This window comes from Camelina sativa, chromosome 5 (assembly GCF_030686135.1).
Source record: "Camelina sativa cultivar CO46 ecotype springtype chromosome 5, ASM3068613v1".
Lineage (NCBI taxonomy): Eukaryota > Viridiplantae > Streptophyta > Magnoliopsida > Brassicales > Brassicaceae > Camelina > Camelina sativa.
The window spans coordinates 33557282-33580251 of NC_141884.1; the positions used below are offsets into that span (position 1 = coordinate 33557282).

At 40.7% G+C, this 22970-nt stretch overlaps 2 protein-coding genes across 2 annotated transcripts; one reads left to right on the plus strand and one right to left on the minus strand.

Annotated features, from left to right (window-relative positions):
• Positions 1 to 1373: 1373 nt before the first annotated feature.
• LOC147944688 (uncharacterized) lies at positions 1374 to 5879 on the minus strand. Its single transcript, XM_087512690.1, has 4 exons — positions 4763 to 5879; positions 4406 to 4594; positions 2229 to 3811; positions 1374 to 1520 (listed from the first exon to the last, which is right to left on the minus strand). Exons 1-4 carry the CDS (start codon positions 5877 to 5879, stop codon positions 1374 to 1376), a joined length of 3036 nt encoding a protein of 1011 aa, XP_087368816.1.
• Positions 5880 to 6071: 192 nt separating this feature from the next.
• LOC104773439 (DNA ligase 6-like) lies at positions 6072 to 21840 on the plus strand. Its single transcript, XM_019242662.2, is given in 21 exon segments — positions 6072 to 6085; positions 14211 to 14840; positions 14843 to 16525; positions 16652 to 16769; positions 16864 to 16945; positions 17034 to 17136; positions 17229 to 17325; positions 17906 to 18008; positions 18087 to 18218; positions 18333 to 18380; positions 18687 to 18784; positions 18870 to 18935; positions 19178 to 19337; positions 19507 to 19614; positions 20097 to 20146; positions 20240 to 20274; positions 20384 to 20445; positions 20553 to 20714; positions 20793 to 20881; positions 21039 to 21138; positions 21535 to 21840. Coding segments are annotated over 20 exon segments (4185 nt in total). The 5' UTR covers positions 6072 to 6085; positions 14211 to 14257.
• Positions 21841 to 22970: the final 1130 nt, after the last annotated feature.

Genomic DNA, 22970 nt, shown 5'->3' on the forward strand with positions numbered 1-22970 from the left:
CAAACCACTTCTTAAACCTTGCCTTCATCCTCGCCTCAGGCTCCCAAGTCTGCTCCTCTACTCCATCAGAGTCCCACAGGACTCTCATCAAAGGAATCTTCTTCTTCCGAAGTTCCTTGACTCTCCTTCCGAGTACCCTCAACGGTCTCGCCTCCAACGTCATGTTGGGCTGAAGATCCTCAGGAATCTTAGGCAACAACCCGTCACCCTCGTGAAGACACTTACTCAGCATCGACACATGAAATACTTTGTGGAACGCACGCATAACCTAAGGCAACTCCAGCCGATATGCCACTGGTCCCACCCGCTCAACCACTCTGAACGGACCCATGTACCTCGGACTCAACTTAGTCTCTGTCAATGACCTGTTCGGACCCCGCAACATGGCCATCTTGAGATACACTCTATCACCAACCTGAAACTCAAGATCCTTTCTCCTCTTATCAGCATAGCCCTTCTACCGATCCTGAGCCTCCCTCATGTTCAGCCTCAGAACCCGAATCTTCTCAGAGGTCTCCTGAACAAAATCCGCATCATATATGCTCCTCTCCCTCACCTGAGTCCAACATACGGTGTACAACACGGCCTCCCATACAAAGCCTCATATGGAGCCATCCCAATACTAGCCTGGTAGCTGTTGTTGTAAGCAAACTCCACCAAGCTCAGATGATCTGCCCAATGACCACCCCAGTCCAACACGCACATCCTCAGTAAATCCTCCAAAATCTGGATCGTCCTCTCTGACTGACCGTCCGTCTGAGGATGATAGGCTGTACTCATATGCACCTTCGTGCCCATCTCTGCCTGAAACGCTCTCCAGAACACCGAAGTGAACTTGAAACCTCTATCAGACACAATACTAGCAGGCACACCGTGCAATCTGACTATCTCCCTCACGTACTTCTTGGCCAAAACCGCTGCTCCATCAGTTTTCTTGATGGCCAGAAAATGCGCAGACTTAGTCAAACAGTCCACAATGACCCATATCGCATCAAACGTCCTCGACACAGGCAAACCCACCACGAAGTCCATCGTGATCAAATTGTTAGAATTGCGGAATTATCTAGAGAATAAGGGAAGAGAATCGAGAGAATAAGAGAATGTGAAATCAAAAGACTTAATTAGAATACATCTTAGGTTGTTTACATAGTCATATATATATATACAAAAGAGACTAGCCGTTGGCATACAAAAGGAAAGAGATATTCTCATGTGATTAGTCTTGATCGGCATTAATGATGAAAGCGACCCTTCTTTCCTTAGTTGACTCGATTGTGCTCTTCCCTAAGGTAACATGTGACTTCTTCTCATAAGATATTTTGCTTCCTTCTCTTCTAGATCCTTCTCTTCTTTGGGCTTCTCATGAGATATCATTAAGGCCTCTCCTTATTACTTGGACCGAACCGTGGCCTAAGAGCCAAGACCGTACGGACACTTGTACGGACACTCGTACGGACAACCTTGATCTTGTTTCCTAGATCAATACTCCCCCTCAAGCTTAGCCAGGTGACACGGTTAAGCTTGGAACCCCGTAAGCCATCACCTCATTAAAAACCTCAAAGTAGAAAACCACATGGGACAAAACTACCTTGAGGGAAAAAGAGTGTGATGGTCACGGGTAGGAGACTTGATCAAGGTTGTGTCAAGTCCACCAGTCCGAGCTTGGGATGAATGTGATCACAAACCTTCCGACAGGCGGCCTTGGTGAGGATATCAGCGAGTTGGTCCATGCTTGGTGTATGATATGGGAGTGTGACTCCTTCTTCAATCTTCTCTCTAACTTTGTGGCAGTCCAACTCGATGTGTTTGGTTCTTTCATGGAACACCGAGTTTGTGGCTATGTGGATTGCGGCTTCATTGTCACAATGCATAGGGATTGGTGTTGATGGTTTGATGCCTAGCTCTTCTAACAATGCCTTGAGCCATGTGAGCTCGGTGGTCAGCTTCCGCATTGCTCTATACTCGGATTCGGCACTTGACATCGAGACTACCTTTTGCTTCTTGGTCTTCCACGTGACTAGGTTGCCTCCTATGAAGGTGCAGTAGCCTGTTACTGATCTTCGATCCGTCCTGTCGCCACCCCAATCCGCATCACAATATCCTACGAGCTCGGTATTGTCATTCTTGCCCATCCATATGCCTTGGCCAGGGCTCTTCTTGAGATAGTGAAGAATCCTTTGCAAGAGACTCCAGTGATATGTTGTTGGAGCTTTCATGTACTGGCTAACCTGATTCACAGCATAGCAAATGTCAGGTCGAGTAAGTGTTAAGTAGATAAGCTTACCCACTAGACGGCGATAGCGAGAGGGATCTTCGTATGGAGGATCATTCCTCTCCCCCTTTCGTTCAACTTGGTAGCCATCAGGAAGCGGAGTGTCAACCGGTTTAGCTCCTAACATTCCTGTTTCACAAAGTAAATCAAGGGTGTACTTTCGTTGGGAAAGAAATAGGCCTTCCGGAGAACGGCACACTTCGATTCCAAGAAAGTACTTAAGCTCACCAAGGTCTTTTATATCAAACACAGAATTTAAATGAGCTTTGATATCCCTTATACCTTCGTGGTTGTCCCCGGAGATGATAAGATCATCTACATAAACAAGAACAACCACTATACCTTTATCGCTTTGATGAGTGAAGAGAGAGTTGTCCGAGTGGGTTCTCTTAAAGCCATAACCAACAAGTGTGGTGCTCAACTTGTGGTACCAGGCTCGTGGTGATTGCTTTAGGCCATATATAGCTTTCCTTAGTCTCAATACCTTTCCCGGAGTGACCATGTCTTCAAGACCGGGTGGTGGTGTCATGTAAACCTCTTCCTTTAATTCTCCTTGTAGGAAGGCATTTTTGACATCCATCTGCCATAGCTCCCAAGATAGATTCGTTGCTAAGGATAAGACTACTCTCACCGTATGAAGCTTAGCCACTGGTGCGAACGTATCTTTGTAGTCCTGACCATATGTTTGAGTGAACCCACGCGCCACTAGGCGAGCTTTGTATCTTTCGATGTCTCCATTGCTTAGATGCTTGATTGTGAAAACCCACTTTGAGCTTACTGCCTTTTTCCCTGGTGGAAGATCAGCTTCATCCCATGTGTGATTTCGTATCATAGCCTCCACCTCATCATCTACGGCTCCAAGCCATTCTTTGCTTTCTTGGGCTTCCTCATAGGTGTTTGGTATCGGTTGTTCATCTAGCTTCCCAAGAAACACTTGATGATCAGCTGGTAAATGCGCAAGAGAGCATACAGCTTGTATAGGATGCGCTATAGCATTGTTGTTGTAGTAGACACGCTTATCTCTCCATGTGGATGGATGTGACCGGACACGAGTACTTCGACGCGGTTGTGGAGCTGGTTGTTGTGGAGCTGGTTGTGGTTCAGGAGCTGGTGCTTGGTCTACAGAAGTTGGTTCGTCAGAGACCTGTTGTTGCCTATCATTGTTCTCCCCCTCCGGCTCCGGAGGCACAACATCAACCGGGATAGACGATGGTTCGGGCAGAGGCTCCGAGATGCCGGGAAGCGAGTCAGGTGAAGTATCCTGGGACAATTGCGAGGGTGGAGTGGTCGAGACACCGAGATGATCTAGTAAGAACTTGAGACCGGCAGACTGATCAGTAGGCGTTGCCAAATCCTTCAAGCCCGCCCAATCTTTCTTGTCAAAGTAACCTTGGTTTTCAAGGAACTTAACATCACGAGAGATGAAAGTGCGGTTATTGATTGGATCAAAGCATTTGTAGCCCTTTTGAGTGATGGAATAGCCTAGAAACATGCACTTGGTGCTCTTGGCTTCAAGCTTATTCCGTAGTTCACCTGGTACTAAGACAAAACAAACACAACCAAACACTTTTAGGTGATTAAGTGATGGTTTAAATTGGTTTAGTACCTCAAATGGTGATCGATCCTCTAGGATCTTAGTAGGAGTCCGGTTGATTAGGTAGCAGGCCGTCATCACCGCATCTCCCCAATATCTTCTTGGAACGTTGGTGTGAAACATCATGGATCTGGCTACTTTCATCAAGTGTCGGTTCTTTATTTCGGCTACACCATTTTGTTGAGGAGTGTAGGGGCAACTTGTTTGATGAACGATGCCATGCTTTGCTAGGTGTTCTTTGAATCGATTGCTTGTATACTCGCCTCCATTGTCTGTTCTAAACACTTTAATCTTAGCATTAAACTGATTAGTGACATAGTTTTGGAAATTTATAAATGCATCAATCACACGATCTTTGGAGGGAAGTAAAGTTACCCAAGTATATTTTGATTTTTCATCTATTAATGTCACAAAATACTTGTTACTATCCCTAGAGACACATGGAGAAGTCCAAACATCTGAATGAACTAAGTCAAAGCATTTTTCATAAAAAGTAGTAGACTTAGAGAAAACAGTTTTACAATGTTTGCCAAGTATACAAGCCTCACAACTAGAGTGATCAAAAGAGACATTAGGAAGCATTAATTCAAGAGCTCTAGAGTGAGGGTGACCTAGCCTAGCATGCCACATTGCATTCAAAGAGATTCCAAGACAAGAACTAAAAGAAATAGATTTTGGTAAACTTGGTGAACTATCTTCAAGAATATAAAGATCATCTTTGGTTCCACCTTCACCAATCAGTTTTCCAGTCTCAATATCCTGAAAGTAAACATCATTAGGCCCAAATATAGCATAGCAATTTAGATCATTAGTAGCTCTTTTAACCGACAAAAGATTTGAAGTAAACTTAGGCATATAAAACGCTTTAGACTCTTTGTTAAACAATCTTAGGTCACCTATGCCTTGAATCGGTATTTTCTCCCCATTAGCAATAACTACATTTCCCTTAGCTGGTTCTATATTATTTAGCAAGTTCGAGTTACTAATCATATGGTGAGAAGCACCCGAATCTACTACTAAGGAGTTATTAAGCTTAAGGGCAGAAAAAGTTTTACCACTTGACTCCTTAAGAGCCAAGGACTTGAAGAAAGCCTCCAAGTCGGATTTCCTCACATAGTCTCCGGAGGCTGCCTCTTCACCGTTCTTTGAGGAACCGCCAGTCAGGGCTTTTTCATCCTTGGTGTGAGTCACGTTGGCTCGCGGATCTTTGTGATGGTGACTTGGGCGCAAGTGAGGGTGAAGAAACCAACATTTCTCCTTAGTATGGTTCTTCCTCTTACAATGCTCACATCCTCCCTTTGGCTTCCTATCCACTGGTTCGAAGACTCCTTTGTTGGCTGTGACAAGCTCCCCTTTACCACTAAACAAGCCGAGAGAGCCTTGTTCTTTTTGTATCTGTGCACACACATCATCGAGGCTTGGGAGCTTGCCTGACCTTAGGATATGCTTGATGAGGTCGTTGAAAGTCGGGTTGAGAGTGAGTAGCAAAGCAAAGACCTTGTCTTGTTCCCTCCGCTCGTTAAGTACGGCCGGATCCATGGTGTTCGGTCGGAGCATTTTAAATTCAGCCCAAAGTGACCTGAACGTCCCAAAATGTTTGTTGAACTCCATATCCTCTTGACTCAGATCGTTGATAGACTTCTTGACTTCAAAGACTCGGGTGAGGTTGGAGACATTGTCGAAGACATTCTTGAGGGTCTCCCATAGTTCGCTGGCCGTTTCACAATAAGAATAGGCTTCTAGTATGGGAGCCTCAAGGGAGTTTTGAAGTATGGAGAGGACAGTCTGGTCTTCTTGAAACCACTTAGCATCTTCTTGACGCTTAGCCTCTTCTTCATCTTCTTTGATGGTTTCTTTTCCACCTTCTTTGGTGACTTTCCTTGGAACTCTCCCACCTTCGATGTGGTTCCAAAGCCCGCGGCCACACAACGCTGTTTTGGTGGTTCTTGACCACAGTAGATAGTTTCCTCCTTTGAGGACAGTTGGTAGAACAAGCGGCTTAGTGTTATCCATGGTAGAATGCTATTGACCGCCGGACAAAGCTTTTGACCGGTGGGTAAACGTGAGAAAACGAACGAGAGTAGAAAGCAAACACAAGAATGGAGAATCAAAGCGAGAATAAAAGAGAATGGAGCTGGTTTTGTCAAGAACAGAAACCTAGCTCTGATACCATGTTAGAATTGCGGAATTATCTAGAGAATAAGGGAAGAGAATCGAGAGAATAAGAGAATGTGAAATCAAAAGACTTAATTAGAATACATCTTAGGTTGTTTACATAGTCATATATATAGATACAAAAGAGACTAGCCGTTGGGATACAAAAGGAAAGAGATATTCTCATGTGATTAGTCTTGATCGGCATTAATGATGATAGCGACCCTTCTTTCCTTAGTTGACTCGATTGTGCTCTTCCCTAAGGTAACATGTGACTTCTTCTCATAAGATATTTTGCTTCCTTCTCTTCTAGATCCTTCTCTTCTTTGGGCTTCTCATGAGATATCATTAAGGCCTCTCCTTATTACTTGGACCGAACCGTGGCCTAAGAGCCAAGACCGTACGGACACTTGTACGGACACTCGTACGGACAACCTTGATCTTGTTTCCTAGATCAATACAAATCCCACTTCCACTATGGAATGGGCAAACTCTGCAATAAACCACCAGGAACTTGATGCTCCGCCTTCACCAGCTGACACACGTCGCACCTCGCGACCCAACTAGCTACAACCTTCTTCATCCTGACCTAATGATAGTACCTCTTGAGATCACTGTACATCTTAGTCGCTCCTGGATGAATAGAAAACATGCTCGCATGAGCCTCCCTCAAGCTCTCCTATCTCAAATCCTCATCCTTGGGCACACAAATCCGACCGCGCACCAAGATAGTACCATTAGCTGAGACCTGATACTCTGAATCAACATCCTTAGAGACATTCACCAGCCCCAAATCCTTCTCCTGAGCCAACCACACCCTGCTCAGAAGATCCGCTCCATAAGCCGCCCCCTAACCCAATGGTTGTCGAGAAACCGCACACAAGCTCAGCGCACTGATCTCTCCTACCAGAGACTTCATCTCCTGGTCCTGTAGTAACCTGTCAAACCAAGGAACTCCTGATCTCAGTGACATTCTGTAGTCTAGGCCAATCCCTGATAGCCTGAATCTTCTCCAGATCTACAGAAACTCACTCTGCAGAAACAATGTGACCCAGAGAACCCATAACACGCTGCCAAAAACTACACTTACTCAACTTAGCAAACAACTTCTGCTCCCGCAGCTTCTCCAGAACTGCCCTCAAATTCACTGCATAATCCTTAGGACTCTTAGAAAATACCAGGATATCGTCGACGAAAATGATGACAGACACGTCTAGAAACTCCTGAAACACACTGTTCATCAATCTCATAAACGTTGTTGGTACGTTAGTCAACCCAAAAAGGCATCTCCACGAACTCATAATGCCCATACCTCATCCTGAAAGCTGTGTTTCTCACATCTGCCTCATCTATCGGTATCTGATGATAACCCGACGCCAGATCTACCTTAGAGAACCAAGTAGCACCCCTCAACTGATCCAACAACTCATCGATCCTAGGAAGAGGGTACTTGTTCTTCACAGTGACCTGGTTCAAACCCCGATAATCAATGCACAACCGGAAACTTCCATCCTTCTTCTTGACAAATAACACTGGCGTTCCCCACGATGATACACTAGGACGGTTGAATCCCTTACTCATCAAATCCTCTAGCTGCTTCTTCAGCTCTGCCAAACAAACACTCAAGTATGCCGACATCAACTCGAAGCCACCTAAATGTCAACCCTCTTGTTCGTCCAAGAACCTCTAGTAACTTGTCTCTTAAGGAAAACTTCCACAAGATAGATTAATCTAAAATTAGCTTTCCGCTTAGCTATTCTCCACAGCAAATCATCAATACGAGCGTAATAAAACAAACAAGTACCATACGTTCGCATATTCCGGTTCACTGTATCAAATGCTTTGCAGACCGCCAACTTAACCTACTTGACTTGTTTTCCCCCAGCAAGCTTACCAAAACCTTAAATCTAGTAACCTTGTCCATTTCCAATGAACTTCATCCACCGTCGTCGCAATGATTAGTTTATCCTGCCATGAAAGCTTCTCGTGAATCTTATGTACCTGGCAAACATGCCTTTCCCGGCTCATACCTGCTGCAACTCCCCTTTCCGGGACTCCGGCACCACCGGCCACACAATCCTGGCACATCAGCCACACATTCTTGACCGCACCGGTCATAAAACCCTGGCCCACCGGCCAACATAATCCTAAAATCCAAGATTAAACCACCATCACTCTTGAGGCCTACATTCCGTCGTTATGTTTACACTCACGTTCTATACATTGCTTGCTCCCAACTCTTCCACTCTTAGGTCGCAACCTTCGAGTTATACCGATCTCACTCTCAGACCAGCGTCTTCAAGTTATACCGTCTCACTCTTGGACCACAATCCTCAAGATCTCGATATCAGGGGAACTACTCATCCCCTCAGGAGAACAACATCCCCTCTGCCACTCTCGGAGCCCTCAACCCCTCGAGCTATCGGTATTCAGGGGAATCACCATCCCCACGGGAGCAACAATCCTTAACGAATATAAACATCTCTCGACACAAGTACCTCCTTTGGTCCGAGTATAACATTGCAATGTTACACCTGCCCACTAAACTTCTAATATCCAACTGGATTAACCCCAAAAGGAGAAATATCTGCTCCAACTGCATATGTCTACCTATCTGCCTCTCTAGGCCCGATACCCCTTGAGAATAATCTCATACCGGTCATCTACAACAGCTCCATCCTCTTAACATAAGGTGGAAAGTCCTCAACATCCGCAGCCCTCGGCTGCACCCCGCCACATGCGGCACAACTGGAGCCTACACTGGTACCCCTCTCGGTAACCGCTCCAACAGCACGCCAACAGATCTGCCAAGCGATCATCTCGACCCTGGGCTCCACCTGCTGCAACCCCACACCTGGGTTCCCAGCACCTCCGGCACGCTCACCGGCTAACCCTCTCTGGTCCCTCTTGATACGCTTGCGACCCTCTGACGTACCTTCTCGTGGAACTCTGGACCACACACTCACTAGCCTTGGGACCCGCCCGACAATGACCACGACCACGTCCCCGTCCACGACCAACAACTCAAACACCTTAACCACTGATCTTCCAAGAACAGAGGCTAACAAGCATAAAACAAATCAATACCACACAAAGAAACATAACAATAACTCACCGTGGAATCTCATTGAAGGCTCGAAGAGGATGTTCTAGGACTCCATGCCACACACAATTGACTAACTCACATAATCAATCAAGCATGCAAATCCCAAACATCTACAACAGAAACCTAGCGAACCCAAACCTAGAACCGTAAGGGCTCTGATACCAAAATGAAACAATCCTTCCCGTTTTTTTTTTTTTTTTAATAATACCTTAATTTACTAGTGGTCCCATACCCACTAACATTCTAACAACAATCAATAACCGCGGATAACCAAATAAAACAGTTTCCATTAATCCAATAAAAATACCAACAGCAATAATCCAATAACCAATAACGAAAAAGCAAAGTTCCAACATCCTACAATGCTCTATCAACTCAATACTAGCAACCTAACAATAACTAGACCACAATCAATTAAGCCTCTAGAACATCCCTTCATCATCGCCTTGATTCCAAGATCACACTTTGCCTTTACTTGCATATGAAACTCCCAAGTCAACAAACAACAAGAACACAATCAAAACATCAAACCAGGAAAAATCAGACTCGACAGGTACTAGTGTCGACCGATGCTAATCGGTGTCGACCGATGCTACAGGAACTGGTGCCGACCGATGCTGAAATGGTGCCGATCGATGCTACTCGATATGGTGCCGACCGATGCTCCTCAATATGGTATCGATCGATGCCTCTTCTGCAGACACGATATGCGCAAAAATGAGCGACGAACTCCGACTCCAATCAACACGATTTCGACCCCAAACACGTCTAACCATCTCGGAATTCATTAGAAATCACAAATACAAAGTACCCAAGCAAGCAAACACCACAAACATCAAGGAATCACACAAAACAAAGGAGATCTCATGCTTAGATCAACCATGGTCAAGCACTCACCTCAAAAAAACAGAAGGAAAAGATTGAAAAACGGTAGAGCAACTCCTTAGGAAGCTTCTCCTTCGTTCCCAGCAACAGAAAACCCAAGAGTGGCCAGCAATCTCACCAAATCTCTCTTAGGAAACTCAAGAACACACTTTTCTCCTTTTTCTCTCAAAAACACAAACGGCGACACAAAACTCCTTTTCCCAAAACCCTTGTTTCGTCATTTAGTCACTTATAAACGATTTAGGAATTTAATTGAACCAACCCGAACCAAACAGCAATTTAAAACAAACCGGACCAAACCAGAAAAACATGGTGTCGATCGATACACCAAGGGTGTCGATCGACACGCACACCAAAACCTTAAAAATTGGTTCGCGGATGTTACACATGGTATGTGTTTGAATTGTTTTGCGAGACATAGTATGCTCAGTTTCATTTGTTTTACGAGACATGGTATGTGTTTGAATTGTTTTGCAAGACATAGTATACTCAGTTTCATTTGTTTTGCGAGACATGGTATGCTGAGATTCATTTAGTTCATTGTTTCTTATTGAATTTGTTAGATTATACAACTGTTTGTACAGTTATATTTCAGGTTTTTTGGGTTTTGTAGGTACATTTCAGGTTTTTGTGGGTACTTTGTGAAACAACCCTTCCCGTTTTTTTTTTTTTAATACCTTAATTTACTAGTGGTCCCATACCCACTAACATCCTAGCAACAATCAATAACCGCGGAATAACCAAATAGAACAAATTCCATTAAACCAAAAGAATTTCAACAACCATAAACCAAAACTCAATAACAGCATAATCCAAATAAAGAATTAACCAAAAGCTAACATCCTATAATGTTCCATTGACTTAATCTAGCAACCTAACAACAGCTAGACCACAATCAATCAAGCCTCTAGAACATCCTCCTCCTCATAGCCCTTGATTCCACGATCACACTTTTCCTTTACCTGCACACCACAAACAACAATTGAGATGCGTAAGTATTATCATAAATACTTAGTGAGGCCATCCTCCCATCTACTGGGTTATACACACAAGCAGATGAGACCCTCAAGTTCAAGCAAAACAAACAACACACAACAATACATCAAACCAGAAAAACAAGTCTCGGATAAGACTAGTGTCGACCGATGCCAAACGGTGTCGATCGATGCTACAACAAGGTGTCGACCGATGCCAAACAGTGTCGACCGATGCCCATCAAATTGGTGTCGACCGATGCTCCTGAGTGTCGATCGATGCCTCCTCTGCAGACACGATCTGCGCGAATCCCAGCGACGAACTCCGACTCCAATCAACCCAAAATCGACCTAATCAAGTCTAACCATCTTGGAATTCACTAGAAATCACACAAACAACGAACCCAAGCACAAAACAACACAAAACAACAAGGAAAACACTCAAACAAGAGAGATCTCATGCTTAGATCAACCATGGTCAAGCACTCACCTCAAGAACAAGAAGTTTGGATTGAGAAACGTGGAAAACAACACCTCCAGAAGCTTCCCCTTCGATTCCAGCAACAGCTAACCCTCCTACAGCCTCAGATCTCTCCAAAATCACCAAGAACAAGCCCAGAAATCTCAGAAAACGTTTTTCTCTCTTTTCTCTCTTTCTTTTTACTCAACGGCGACAAAATGAGACTCTGAAACCCTAAAATTCGTCCTAAGACACTTATAACTCGACTTAGTGATTTTAATTGAACCAAACCGAACCAATTCGGCAATTAAATCAAACCGGTCGAACCCAGAAATTAGTGGTGTCGATCGATGCCACTAGGGTGTCGATCGACACTCCTTCCAAAATCCCAAATTCTGGTTCGCGGATGTTACAATTCTCCCCCACCAATACGGATTCGTCCCCGAATCCCGCAATACCATCCATCTGCCAAGGACCTCCGTGCCACCGTCATCACGGCCCGCACGTCCCCAGACCGGACTAAACACCATCAGTCAAGGTTTCCCGTGCCACTGTCGCAACAGCCCGCACACCTCCGACTGACCCTCGAGGTCTCCCTCTAGCCAATATACTCGCATCATAACACTATCTGCTCACAACTCAGTGCTTCCCCCGTCCGTGGTCGCAACCAACGAATCATGCCGGCTCGCTATCAGGCCAACCGCCTTAAGCTACGGCATCCAGGAAGTCACACACACACACTCCCCCCGCTCTCGGGTCGCAACCCTCGAGACATACCGGCTCACTGCCGAGCCTCGGCTCACAGCTACGGTATCCAGGGAGCCTCACATATCCCGCTCTTGGGTCGTCACCCTCAAGCGCGCTCTCGGATCGTCATCCGAAGCAACATACCACTCCCACTCTCTGGCCACAAAGTCCATCGAGCTATCGGTATCACGTGAGTTGGGCCCACACGGCCTAGAGCAAAAACAAACACTGATGCCAACGAGTATCTCCCGGCTAGATCTACCTCACTTTTCCACAAAACATTCCCATTTTAGAAACTTCCTATTTATGGAAACCTTCCTTTTGTGGAAACTTTCTATTTATGGAAACTTTCCAAAAATAGAAACCCGAGCTATTTCTCTTTTCCCATGACAACAACAGTCAAACATAAAGAAAAATACTCATCTTATTAATCTCAAAATGTCATATTCGTTACAATCTCAACGAAATTACATCAGAAAAACCAAAAATACAACAACCGGAGCCAACAACCCGCATCCCGAGCACCACCTCATCTTGATACTTAGTCGCACAACCAACCACCCCTAAGCGACCAAATATCAAGAGAGATGGGCTGGAATACTCCGTACACCCGTTTTTCGGTTTGTATCCGTCCCGAAAAAAGGTACCTGCAGCTTTAGGATCGAGTGAAGGGTATAATAATTATATTATCCATGAATAATGATCGAGTATTGGATATTAATTTAATTTTTGAGCGTTTCGTTACCCGTCTCATTACCCGTTTTATTACCCGACTCATAAATACACGTTAATATTTTGTAGAAAATGTTACCAGCATGAGGAAATACTTATGTAAATTTGGATTTGTTTGTTACAAAATAATAGTAGAAAATTTATTAATTCTATACATGTTATAAAATCATATATTTAATTTACTTAAGGTCATACTCTGATTTCGACCCGTAGTTGGTACTACTATTTTGGTTTGGTGCAATATCAAATTCGTTAATTATACATTCGGTAAAGCCAAAAAAATCCAACAAAACATGTATTGACCCGTCATTTGGTATTACAAATTGATGTGATCGTGTTTAGAAATCTTAATATACCAAATTTACAAATTGAAGTTATTGGTATAACATGTTGTATATTAATTTTATAGGTGAAAATTACAATTAGGATATGTATATTATCAATATTATACACTTAGTATTGTTTATATAGTGAATATTGTGTATAAACAATTAAGTTTTAGGCAATTAAATAGTTTGTTATTATTTCCTAAGATTTATGAAACAATAAATAGAGTTTTATTATTTTGTAAACAAATATAAACTTTTCTTTTGTTAGTTATTAGAATAATTAAAATATAATAGCATTTTCGTAATATGTCACATCAGAACTGGTTAAATTTTTAACAACGTAGCTTAAATAAGTATATAGATATATTTTAAAAATATAAACAATATTGTATCCTAATTTTAATATATATTTGTTATTATTAAATGATTTAGATATGTAAATATTTAATCTTAGTTTTATAAATAAATTTAAGTTTATAATTTTCTAAATAGTTTGTTATTGTTTCCTAAGATTTCTGAAACAATAAATAGAATCTGTTTAATTAGTTTATTACATAATTTCGATAAAATTTTATTATTATTTTATTAAATAATTTTGAAATTATTTTATTAATGATTTCTTGTAATCTAATAAATTAATAATTACTATTTTTTGGATAATCATTTTCAGGTTATAACAAATTAATATTAAGATTCTGTTATTATATTTTGTATTAAAATATAATCGTATTTTGTGTAATATTTTATATGGAATAGGATTATTTGTTTAGAGGGTTGATTAGATTTTATAGTTCAATTTGAAGTATTTACGAGAATTGTTCGTATATATTATTATTTTTTGGAGTAAAATGTGTATTATTATTTTTTGACTTAAATTGTTAACAGTTCTGAAGAATCACACAATGACACTCTGCTTTCCTTTTCTACTTTTCTCCGAAGGCAAACCCTAATAATTCCAATCCCTAAACCGTCGCATTTTGGCGCCAATTTCCATCTTCCTCATCATGGTCTCCGATTCCGGCGTAACCACAATCGCCGGCAACTCAGAAACCCTAAACATCGACTCTACAAATCTCTACTCATCAGCAATCTCCTCTATCTCTCCCCAATTCCCCCCACCGAAACCACCCTTCTCATCTCTTTCAATCCCTCAATCAAAACGAATCCCCAAAACTAATTTTATCGTGGACCTCTTCCGCTTCCCACAACACTCCTCCTCCTCCTCATCCTCCTCCTTCGCCTTCTTCCTCTCGCATTTCCACTCCGATCATTACTCCGGCCTCTCGTCTTCTTGGTCCAGAGGAATTATCTTCTGCTCACACAAAACCGCTCGTCTCGTTGAACAAGTCCTTCAAGTTCCGTCACAGTTCGTCTTCGCTTTGCCTATGCAACAAATCGTTGTGATCGATGGCTCTGAAGTTGTTTTGATTGACGCGAATCACTGTCCTGGAGCGGTACAGTTCTTGTTTAAAGTCACATTGGAGGATGGTGGATTTGAGAGGTATGTTCATACTGGAGATTTTCGATTCTGTGATGAGATGAGATTTGATTCGTCTCTAAGTGGCTTTGTTGGATGTGATGGTGTGTTCTGGATACTACTTATTGTAATCCTAAGTTTGTTTTCCCGACTCAAGAGGAATCTGTTGGTTATGTGGTTAGTGTGGTAGATAAGATTAGTGAGGAGTGTGTGGATACGAAGAAGAAGGTTTTGTTTCTTGTTGCTACTTATATTGTTGGTAAAGAGAAGATTTTGGTTGAGATAGCTAGGAGATGTAAGAGGAAAATCGTTGTGGATGCGAGGAAGATCTCGATTTTGTCGGTTTTGGGGTGTGGAGAGGATGGAATGTTTACAGAGGATGAGAATGAGAGCGATGTTCATGTTGTGGGATGGAATGTGTTGGGTGAGACTTGGCCGTATTTTAGGCCGAATTTTTTGAAAATGAATGAGATTATGGTTGAGAAAGGGTATGATAAAGTTGTAGGTTTTGTGCCTACAGGGTGGACTTATGAAGTGAAGCGGAATAAGTTTGCGGTTAGGTTTAAAGATTCAATGGAGATTCATCTTGTACCGTATAGTGAGCATTCGAATTATGATGAACTTAGAGAGTACATTAAGTTCTTGAAACCTAAAAGAGTTATTCCTACTGTTGGAGTTGATATCGAGAAGCTTGATAGCAAGGAGGTTAATAAGATGCAGAAACATTTTTCAGGATTGGTAGATGAAATGGCAAACAAGAAGGATTTTTTATTGGGTTTCTATCGCCAATCTTACCAGAAGAATGAGAAAAATGACATAGATGTTTACGAAGGGGAAGAGAAAAAAGTATGTGAAGACGGTGGAGATAATGTTTCATCATCTACAGGACCCTTATTGCATGATACAGCTCCTAGTTCTGTGACGGAAAGATTGTTGGTAGAAGTACGTGATTCTTTGCCTGCTTGGGTTACTGAAGAGCAGATGTTAGATCTGATTAAGAAGCATGCTGGTGATCCTGTGGAAATCGTAAGTAACTTTTATGAATGTGAAGCAGAGCTTTACAAGCAATCCTCTCTCCCCACGCCTTCCTTCGAAAATCAGGTTGTTTCGTTTGATGACGATGTAACCGACTTGCAACCAAATCCTGTGAAGAGCACTTGTCCAGATGTTCGAGCAATTCAAAAAGGTTTTGACTCACCAAGAAAAATGAATTTAACAAAGGGTACCATTTCTCCTGGGAAAAGAAGCAAAAGCTCGGGCAGTAGTAAGTCTAACAAGAAGGCCAAGAAAGATCCAAAATCGAAACCAGTTGGTCCGAGGCAGCCAACCATTTTTAAGTTCTTCAATAAGGTCTTGGGTAGTGGATCTAATTCTGTTGGTGTTTGTTCAGAGGCTGAAGGATGCAATACTGATAAAAAGATGGTCCACAATGATGCGACACAAATATACAAAGAAGTGACAGATCAATTTATTGATATTGTCAATGGTTATGAATGTTTAAGAGATTATGTTGCGTCCATCATTGATGAGGCTAAAGGAGATATAAATCGGGCATTGGACATCTATTACAGCAAACCCAGTGAAATACCTGGTGAGCATGCAGGTGAGGGAGGACTCTCTAGCAAAACGATCCAGTTTCCGGAATTTCCACAAGCATGCTCCTCTCAGGAGAACAAAAAGGCACCAGAAAAATCAGGATATGAAGTTAACATATGTGTGCAGACATCAGCAGAAGAAATTGTGGACAAAAATTATGTATCTCTACCTTCGGAAAAGTATAAACCTAAAGAGCACGGTTGGTGTAGTTATATGCAGACTTATAAAAATTTCACTATTTTGATTTTTTAAGTTTAGAGAGTTTGCAGTGTTGTAGGAATTTTCAGCCAACTTAAATTTCTATGTGTTTGGTGGTATATTGCAGCTTGTTGGAGGGAGGGACAACCAGCTCCATATATACACCTTGTCCGAACATTTGCTTCCGTTGAAGGTGAAAAGGGCAAGATCAAAGCTATGTCTATGCTTTGCAACATGTTTAGAAGGTTGCCAACTCTCTTTGTTTCCGGTTCACTCTGTTGATTAAGCTGCAGCAATGATGACTGGAACTTATATATCTGTATAAATCTCATTTATCAGTTTGTTGGCTCTCTCTCCAGAAGATGTTCTGCCCGCTGTTTATCTTTGCACAAATAAGATTGCCGCTGACCATGAGAATATTGTCAGTTTAAGTTTTATCTTTTTTTCTTCTCGTTTTATTTGAATAAAATGAAAAAGAATTACTGATCATGTATTAATTGTGGGTGCAGGAGCTTAACATTGGTGGAAGCCTAATCTCTTCTGCATTGGAAGAAGCATGTGGAATAAGTCGATCTACTGTGAGAGATATGTATAATAGGCTGGGGGATCTTGGTGAAGACAATTCTATGCCATCCAGTTAATTTTTGGCTGTTATTCTTTCCTTTCCTTCTGCTGAAATAGGCTTTAAATATTAAAATTCTCAGGAGATGTTGCTCAGCTATGTCGACAAACGCAAAAGCTACTGGTTCCTCCACCTCCACTTCTAGTTAGAGATGTGTTTTCAACTTTACTAAAGATAAGGTAAAGAGCTTAACTGGTAATTCGTACTACAAAATAGCTATTAAACTGATGATAATTTGTCTCTTTGAAGATGAAAATATTCGGACTTGCTTGTTCATCTGTCTGTTAAAATGGCTATAACGAATATCTTTGTTAAAGACCTTTATACATATAACAGCATTTCTATTCTAAATTTTATATTGGTCTTGTTGGTGGCTTCCCTTCTTTTTACATCTATTTCATGCATATATAGGTATAAGTACTATGGATGCCTAAGACAATGAGGATTTGCTGGAATAAATTAAATGATTTTATGTGGTCTCCAGATAACTATTCAGGTTCTTGAAAGTAAGTGGGACAGATTTAGATGACCTTGTGTGTTGATTTTGACACTCTTAAGCTATCTTTAAATGCTAAATGTTATTGACAGATACTCTACGTGAGCAGAACAGTATGTGATTTCTGTCTGGTAATTCATTTAAGCTTTCGTCCAACTAAGGACAGATTCATTGTTAGTGGATCATTATAATGATCTTTGTTCTCTAGCCGGAAATTGTTTTACATCAAGTTATTCTAGAAAGATCCTAACAGTTTTCCTCAGTTTGCAAACAGGTACTGGAAGTACTAGGCAAAAGAAAAATCTCATCGTGAAGCTAATGCGCTCTTGTAGAGAAAAAGAGATCAAATTTCTTGTTAGAACGTTGGTAAGAGTTTCCTGAAGATAATTTTTTCATAATATTGTTCACAACTTCCGTGTTACAAGCAGCGATGTCCCTGTTCAGGCCCGTAATTTAAGGATTGGCGCTATGTTGAGAACTGTTTTGCCTGCACTCGGGCAAGCAATCGTTATGAATTCTTTCTGGAATTGCCATAACAAAGAACCATCAGAAAGCAGTTTCAGAGAGAAACTTGAGGTTTGATTTTATTTCCTTTCTTCGTTCAGACAAAGTGTTTTCTCGTCACTTACCAAGTCAAGTGTGTTTTCAAAAGTTCATATCCAAGTTTATGAGGAAACTTCAAAATTTCAGGGTGTTTCTGCTGCAGTAGTTGAGGCTTACAACATTCTTCCTTCTCTGGTTAGCTTTAAATGTCAACTTTTACCTTCCCGTCTTCTTTTTGCTTTGCCATTTCATGCAAAACGTCATTTTAGTATTTTACTTTTTTATTTGTTTGCATTAATTTTTGTTTTTACGGCTAATAACGTTAGGGTGAATTTGTGAAAATACATGAATCTGTTTTTTCTTAAAATTTTGTTTTCTAAAAAAAAAATGAGTTCCAGCTGTTTACTTCAAACTGTTTGTTCTTTGTCCTACTTAGTATAGTAAAGCTTTCAAGTAGAGACATCAATATCAATACATTATTCATTATTTGTTTCCAAACAGGACGTGGTTGTTCCTTCTCTCATGGAAAAAGACATTGAGTTTTCAACGTCAACTTTGTCAATGGTCCCAGGGATACCTATAAAACCCATGCTTGCAAAGTAATTGTGGAGATCCACCTGACATCTTTGTTTGCAAGACAATGATTAGAACTGCTGATCTCATGCCTATATTACTGTTTTTCAGAATTGCTAAGGGGGTTCAAGATTTTTATAACCTCTTCCAAGACAAGGCTTTTACTTGTGAATACAAGTAAGTTTGTCTCAAGAACTTCTCTTAAATTGCTAGAAACTGATAAATTTCTGATTGTAAACAGAATGTCTGTTTATTTCTTTCGACTCGCAACCCTTGAATCTTCTTTGCATTTTGTTAGATACCATTAAATGTTACGGTAGAGTTGATATTATTTCCATGGTCTTTGCACTCGATTGATCTCCACTTATCTTCCGTGTTTTCTGAATCACCTTGCTATTATGCCTAATTATGACTTTCAGATATGATGGCCAGCGCGCCCAGATCCATAAGTTACTTGATGGTACTGTGCGTATCTTTTCTCGGAATGGGGACGAAACAACATCCAGATTTCCGGATCTGGTTGATGTCATAAAACGGTTTTCTTGCCATGTCGCTGAGACATTCATGTTGGACGCAGAGGTAGGAGAATTTTCATATGATTCACTATATACCTCTTTATCTATCTAAACCCCTCTAGGCACAGGAAAACGAGGCAAGGGACCTTTTGCTGGTTTTCAAAATCAACCAGTACTTGTTTATCATCAATTCTCTTGTTCAAACATGGTATAGTGGATTTTTATGGTTTTAGGTGGTTGCCACTGATAGATTGAATGGAAACAAACTCATGTCATTCCAAGAGTTATCAACAAGAGAGAGAGGGAGCAAAGATGCTTTGATAACTACAGAAAGTATTAAGGTATTGAACACAATATCATACAACCTTATAACAACTATATGATTATCAGCATCAATGTCAAAAATTTCAGCAGTTTTCTCATTGGCTTTATTAATTACGTTATTGCCCCTTGTCCTTTGTTGTTGTGACGGGTACAAACCTGTCACCTGTTTTATTTCATGTTTTTATAATTGCTTGGATATGGGGACAAATTTTTTATGTTTAGGATGTTAGACTCCATTTCCAATTGAATGTTAGTATGGAAGTTCACATCGTTGTGCATTTTAGTCTCTACGACTCAAGTTCTCAACAAAGCCAGGCAAATAGGAGTTTTTTTGTTTGTTTGTTTTTTTTAGTATGTTTGGTAATTTCCTAAAGAAGATTTTCCTTTTCGTCCTCTTGAATCCATTGCATACAAAGCTCTTAGTCCATTGTCATTTTTCTAGTTTTTCAATATGTTCTTCTAGATGTATATTTTATTTTCTTCTAATGGCTTTCTGCAGGTTGAAGTATGCGTCTTCGTGTTTGATATTATGTTCGTCAATGGAGAACAGTATGAGTCTCTTACTCACTATTTTTATTTTCATTTGCATTTATCCTAATAACTTATATGTTGAGTTGTAATTTACTTCGTGTATCAATGCAGGATGTTGGCTCTTCCCCTCCGTGAGAGACGAAGGCGTAATTCCCATCATTCTCTTTTTTTTTTCCTTAACATGGTGCATTTATTTTCTCTACCAGGTTCATATATGCACACTCTTGTCTTACTTGGTTATGCTCAAACTTTCAGGTCTAAAGGAGGTCTTCCCTGAGACTAGACCAGGTTATCTTGAATATGCTAAGGAAATAACTGTAAGTGCTACGGTAGCTTCTCACCTCAAAGTTATAGGCCAGAACATTGTGAAACCTTCTTCTGTAAGTGTTTTGGTGTTTTCATTGATTCGATCATTGTTTAATAGGTGGGAGCAGAAGAAGCGTCTTTGAATAATCAAGACACTTTGAGTAGGATAAATGCTTTTCTCGAAGAAGCATTTCATTCATCTTGTGAAGGAATCATGGTCAAGTCTTTAGATGTTGATGCTGGATACTACCCTACAAAGCGCTCTGATTCATGGCTCAAGGTCTCTTTGCTGTAAATTATCTTACTAAACATAATGTGTTTGGAATGGATTAGATGGTGTTATTTTTTTCTGGTTCAGGTTAAGCGAGATTATGTGGATGGATTGGGCGACACATTGGATTTAGTTCCTATAGGTGCTTGGCATGGCAACGGGAGAAAAGCAGGATGGTAGTAAAATTATATTTCCCAACTTTCTCTTTTTACTGAAAAGAAAAATGTTTGAATAGGCCTTGTAGCGTTGAAGCTCAATAGTAATCATTAGTATACTGGTAATTTTTCAAATGCATCTTGATTAATTCTGATTTTTTTCTGTTATTGTGTGTAGGTATAGTCCATTCCTTATGGCCTGCTTCAACCCTGAGACTGAGGAATTCCAAAGTGTATGTCGTGTCATGTCTGGTTTTTCTGATGCCTTTTACATCGAGGTAATGAAAAGCTCAGCTACACTTTCGCACTTCTCCATTCATCCAACCTTCAATGATAAATTTTATGAATTCGAACATTGTGACTAATGGTGGACATCTAGTTTATTGTTTGGTAGTTTTCAGTTTCGGTTTTGTTAGTTTTATAGAAGCTGAAACCAGTAGAACCCAATTGTAATTCAGTACGGTCTGATGTGATTGGGGTTTGGTTTTCGGGTTTTCTTTTTTTTTAACCTTTGTTATAAAATGATGAAACAGATCGTGTAGTACATACATTTTGGTTCACAGGTTCGGTTTTGGTCTATGTTTCGTCTCCCAATTGTGACTTGAGAACAATTTCAAGCGTGATTCTACTACTTTCTAGTATCGAGGATCATCAATAATATGCTTATCTTGCAGATGAAAGAATTCTACTCCGGGGAAAAGATCCTTGCGAAAAAGCCGCCTTACTACAGAACAGGGGAGACACCTGACATGTGGTTTTCCGCAGAGGTTGTTTGGGAAATCAGAGGTGCAGATTTCACGGTCTCGCCTGTTCACAGTGCCGCTTTAGGTCTAGTCCATCCATCTCGAGGGATTTCTGTTAGGTTTCCGAGATTTCTTCGTAAAGTGACAGATAGAAATCCTGAGGAATGCAGCACGGCTACAGATATCGCGGAGATGTTTCATGCTCAAACCAGAAAAATGAACATCGTCTCTCAATAGTAACATGCTCCTAGTTGCTTTTGGTTCGTTTAGGCGTTTTGGCTAGCAAGCTCTTGGCAAGGGTGTTTAAATTAGTTGCCGATATTTTTTGTGGTTTCTATTCTAATCGGTTTGTAAACTTATGTGTAAATACGACTAAAAAAAAGCATGTGTAAATGTTTCTTCCTAAACTATGTGAATGTTTAGCCAATATGTATATATTATGTATCTGCATCACTTTTTCTCTTTTGATTTCGGAACGCACGTCTTACTGGTAACAACAATACGAAACTAAAATCTAGAAAAATATCAAAAACAACATCGTGTTACTCAATATTGAAAATGTCAATTTATATCATTAATTTTTGGAAGATTCTCATAAATGGCATAAAAATTAGCACAATATCTCTAAAATTTTGAAAATAGCACTATATTTCAAAATTTTTCTTTCAAAATTAAATCCTAAATTCAAATTACTAAATTCTACCCCTCAAAAGTCAAAACTATACCTTAAATATAAAACTAAGAGCCAAAACCTAAAAAAAAATTTAAACCTAATTTTAAAACATTTTTATTACGTTAAATAAGTGAAAATAGACCAGATTGACACAAAAATGGAAAAATATTGCTAGATTGACATCCTCCTATAGAGAAAAACTAGATTGACACAATGTTATGTTTAAATTACCAAAAAGCCAACAAAAATTGAAATTGGAAATAAAAAATATAGAATTAAATACTAAATACCCTAAAACTAATAATACTGAAACATAACCAAAAAAAAAACGACATTCAGTTTCTTGACTTTCTCCTTCGTTACAACCAAGAACAAAAGAGAACCTTTGGTACCGCCGGCGAAGAAGTAAAATTTTTCGGTCTCTGTGTGTGATTAATCTCGGAATCGGAGGTGGTTGGTTTTCGGTTTCGGTGGCTGGTTGATTTCGGGGAGTAGTTTTCGGTGGTTTCGGTGGCGGGTCGATTGTAAGAACAAGAGTAGAAACGGTGGCTGTCGATTCCGCAACCGGCGAACTTCAGAGTTAGCTGCCGGCGAACTAAGAACAAGAGTTGTTTCGGTGGCTGTCGATTCTGTCCGGCGGTGAGGATTGTTTTTTTTTCCTTAATAGGAACAATTACTGATTTGATTTCAATTC

Coding starts and splice junctions, on each gene's coding strand:
- LOC147944688 (XM_087512690.1), bottom strand. CDS start 5,879: ATGGATAACACTAAGCCGCTTGTTCTACCAACTGTCCTCAAAGGAGGA. Junction 4,595..4,762: donor AATACCGATTCAAGGCATAG/GTGACCTAAGAT, acceptor TGATTGGTGAAG/GTGGAACCAAAGATGATCTT. Junction 3,812..4,405: donor TCACTCTAGTTGTGAGGCTT/GTATACTTGGCA, acceptor GTTTTGTCTTAG/TACCAGGTGAACTACGGAAT.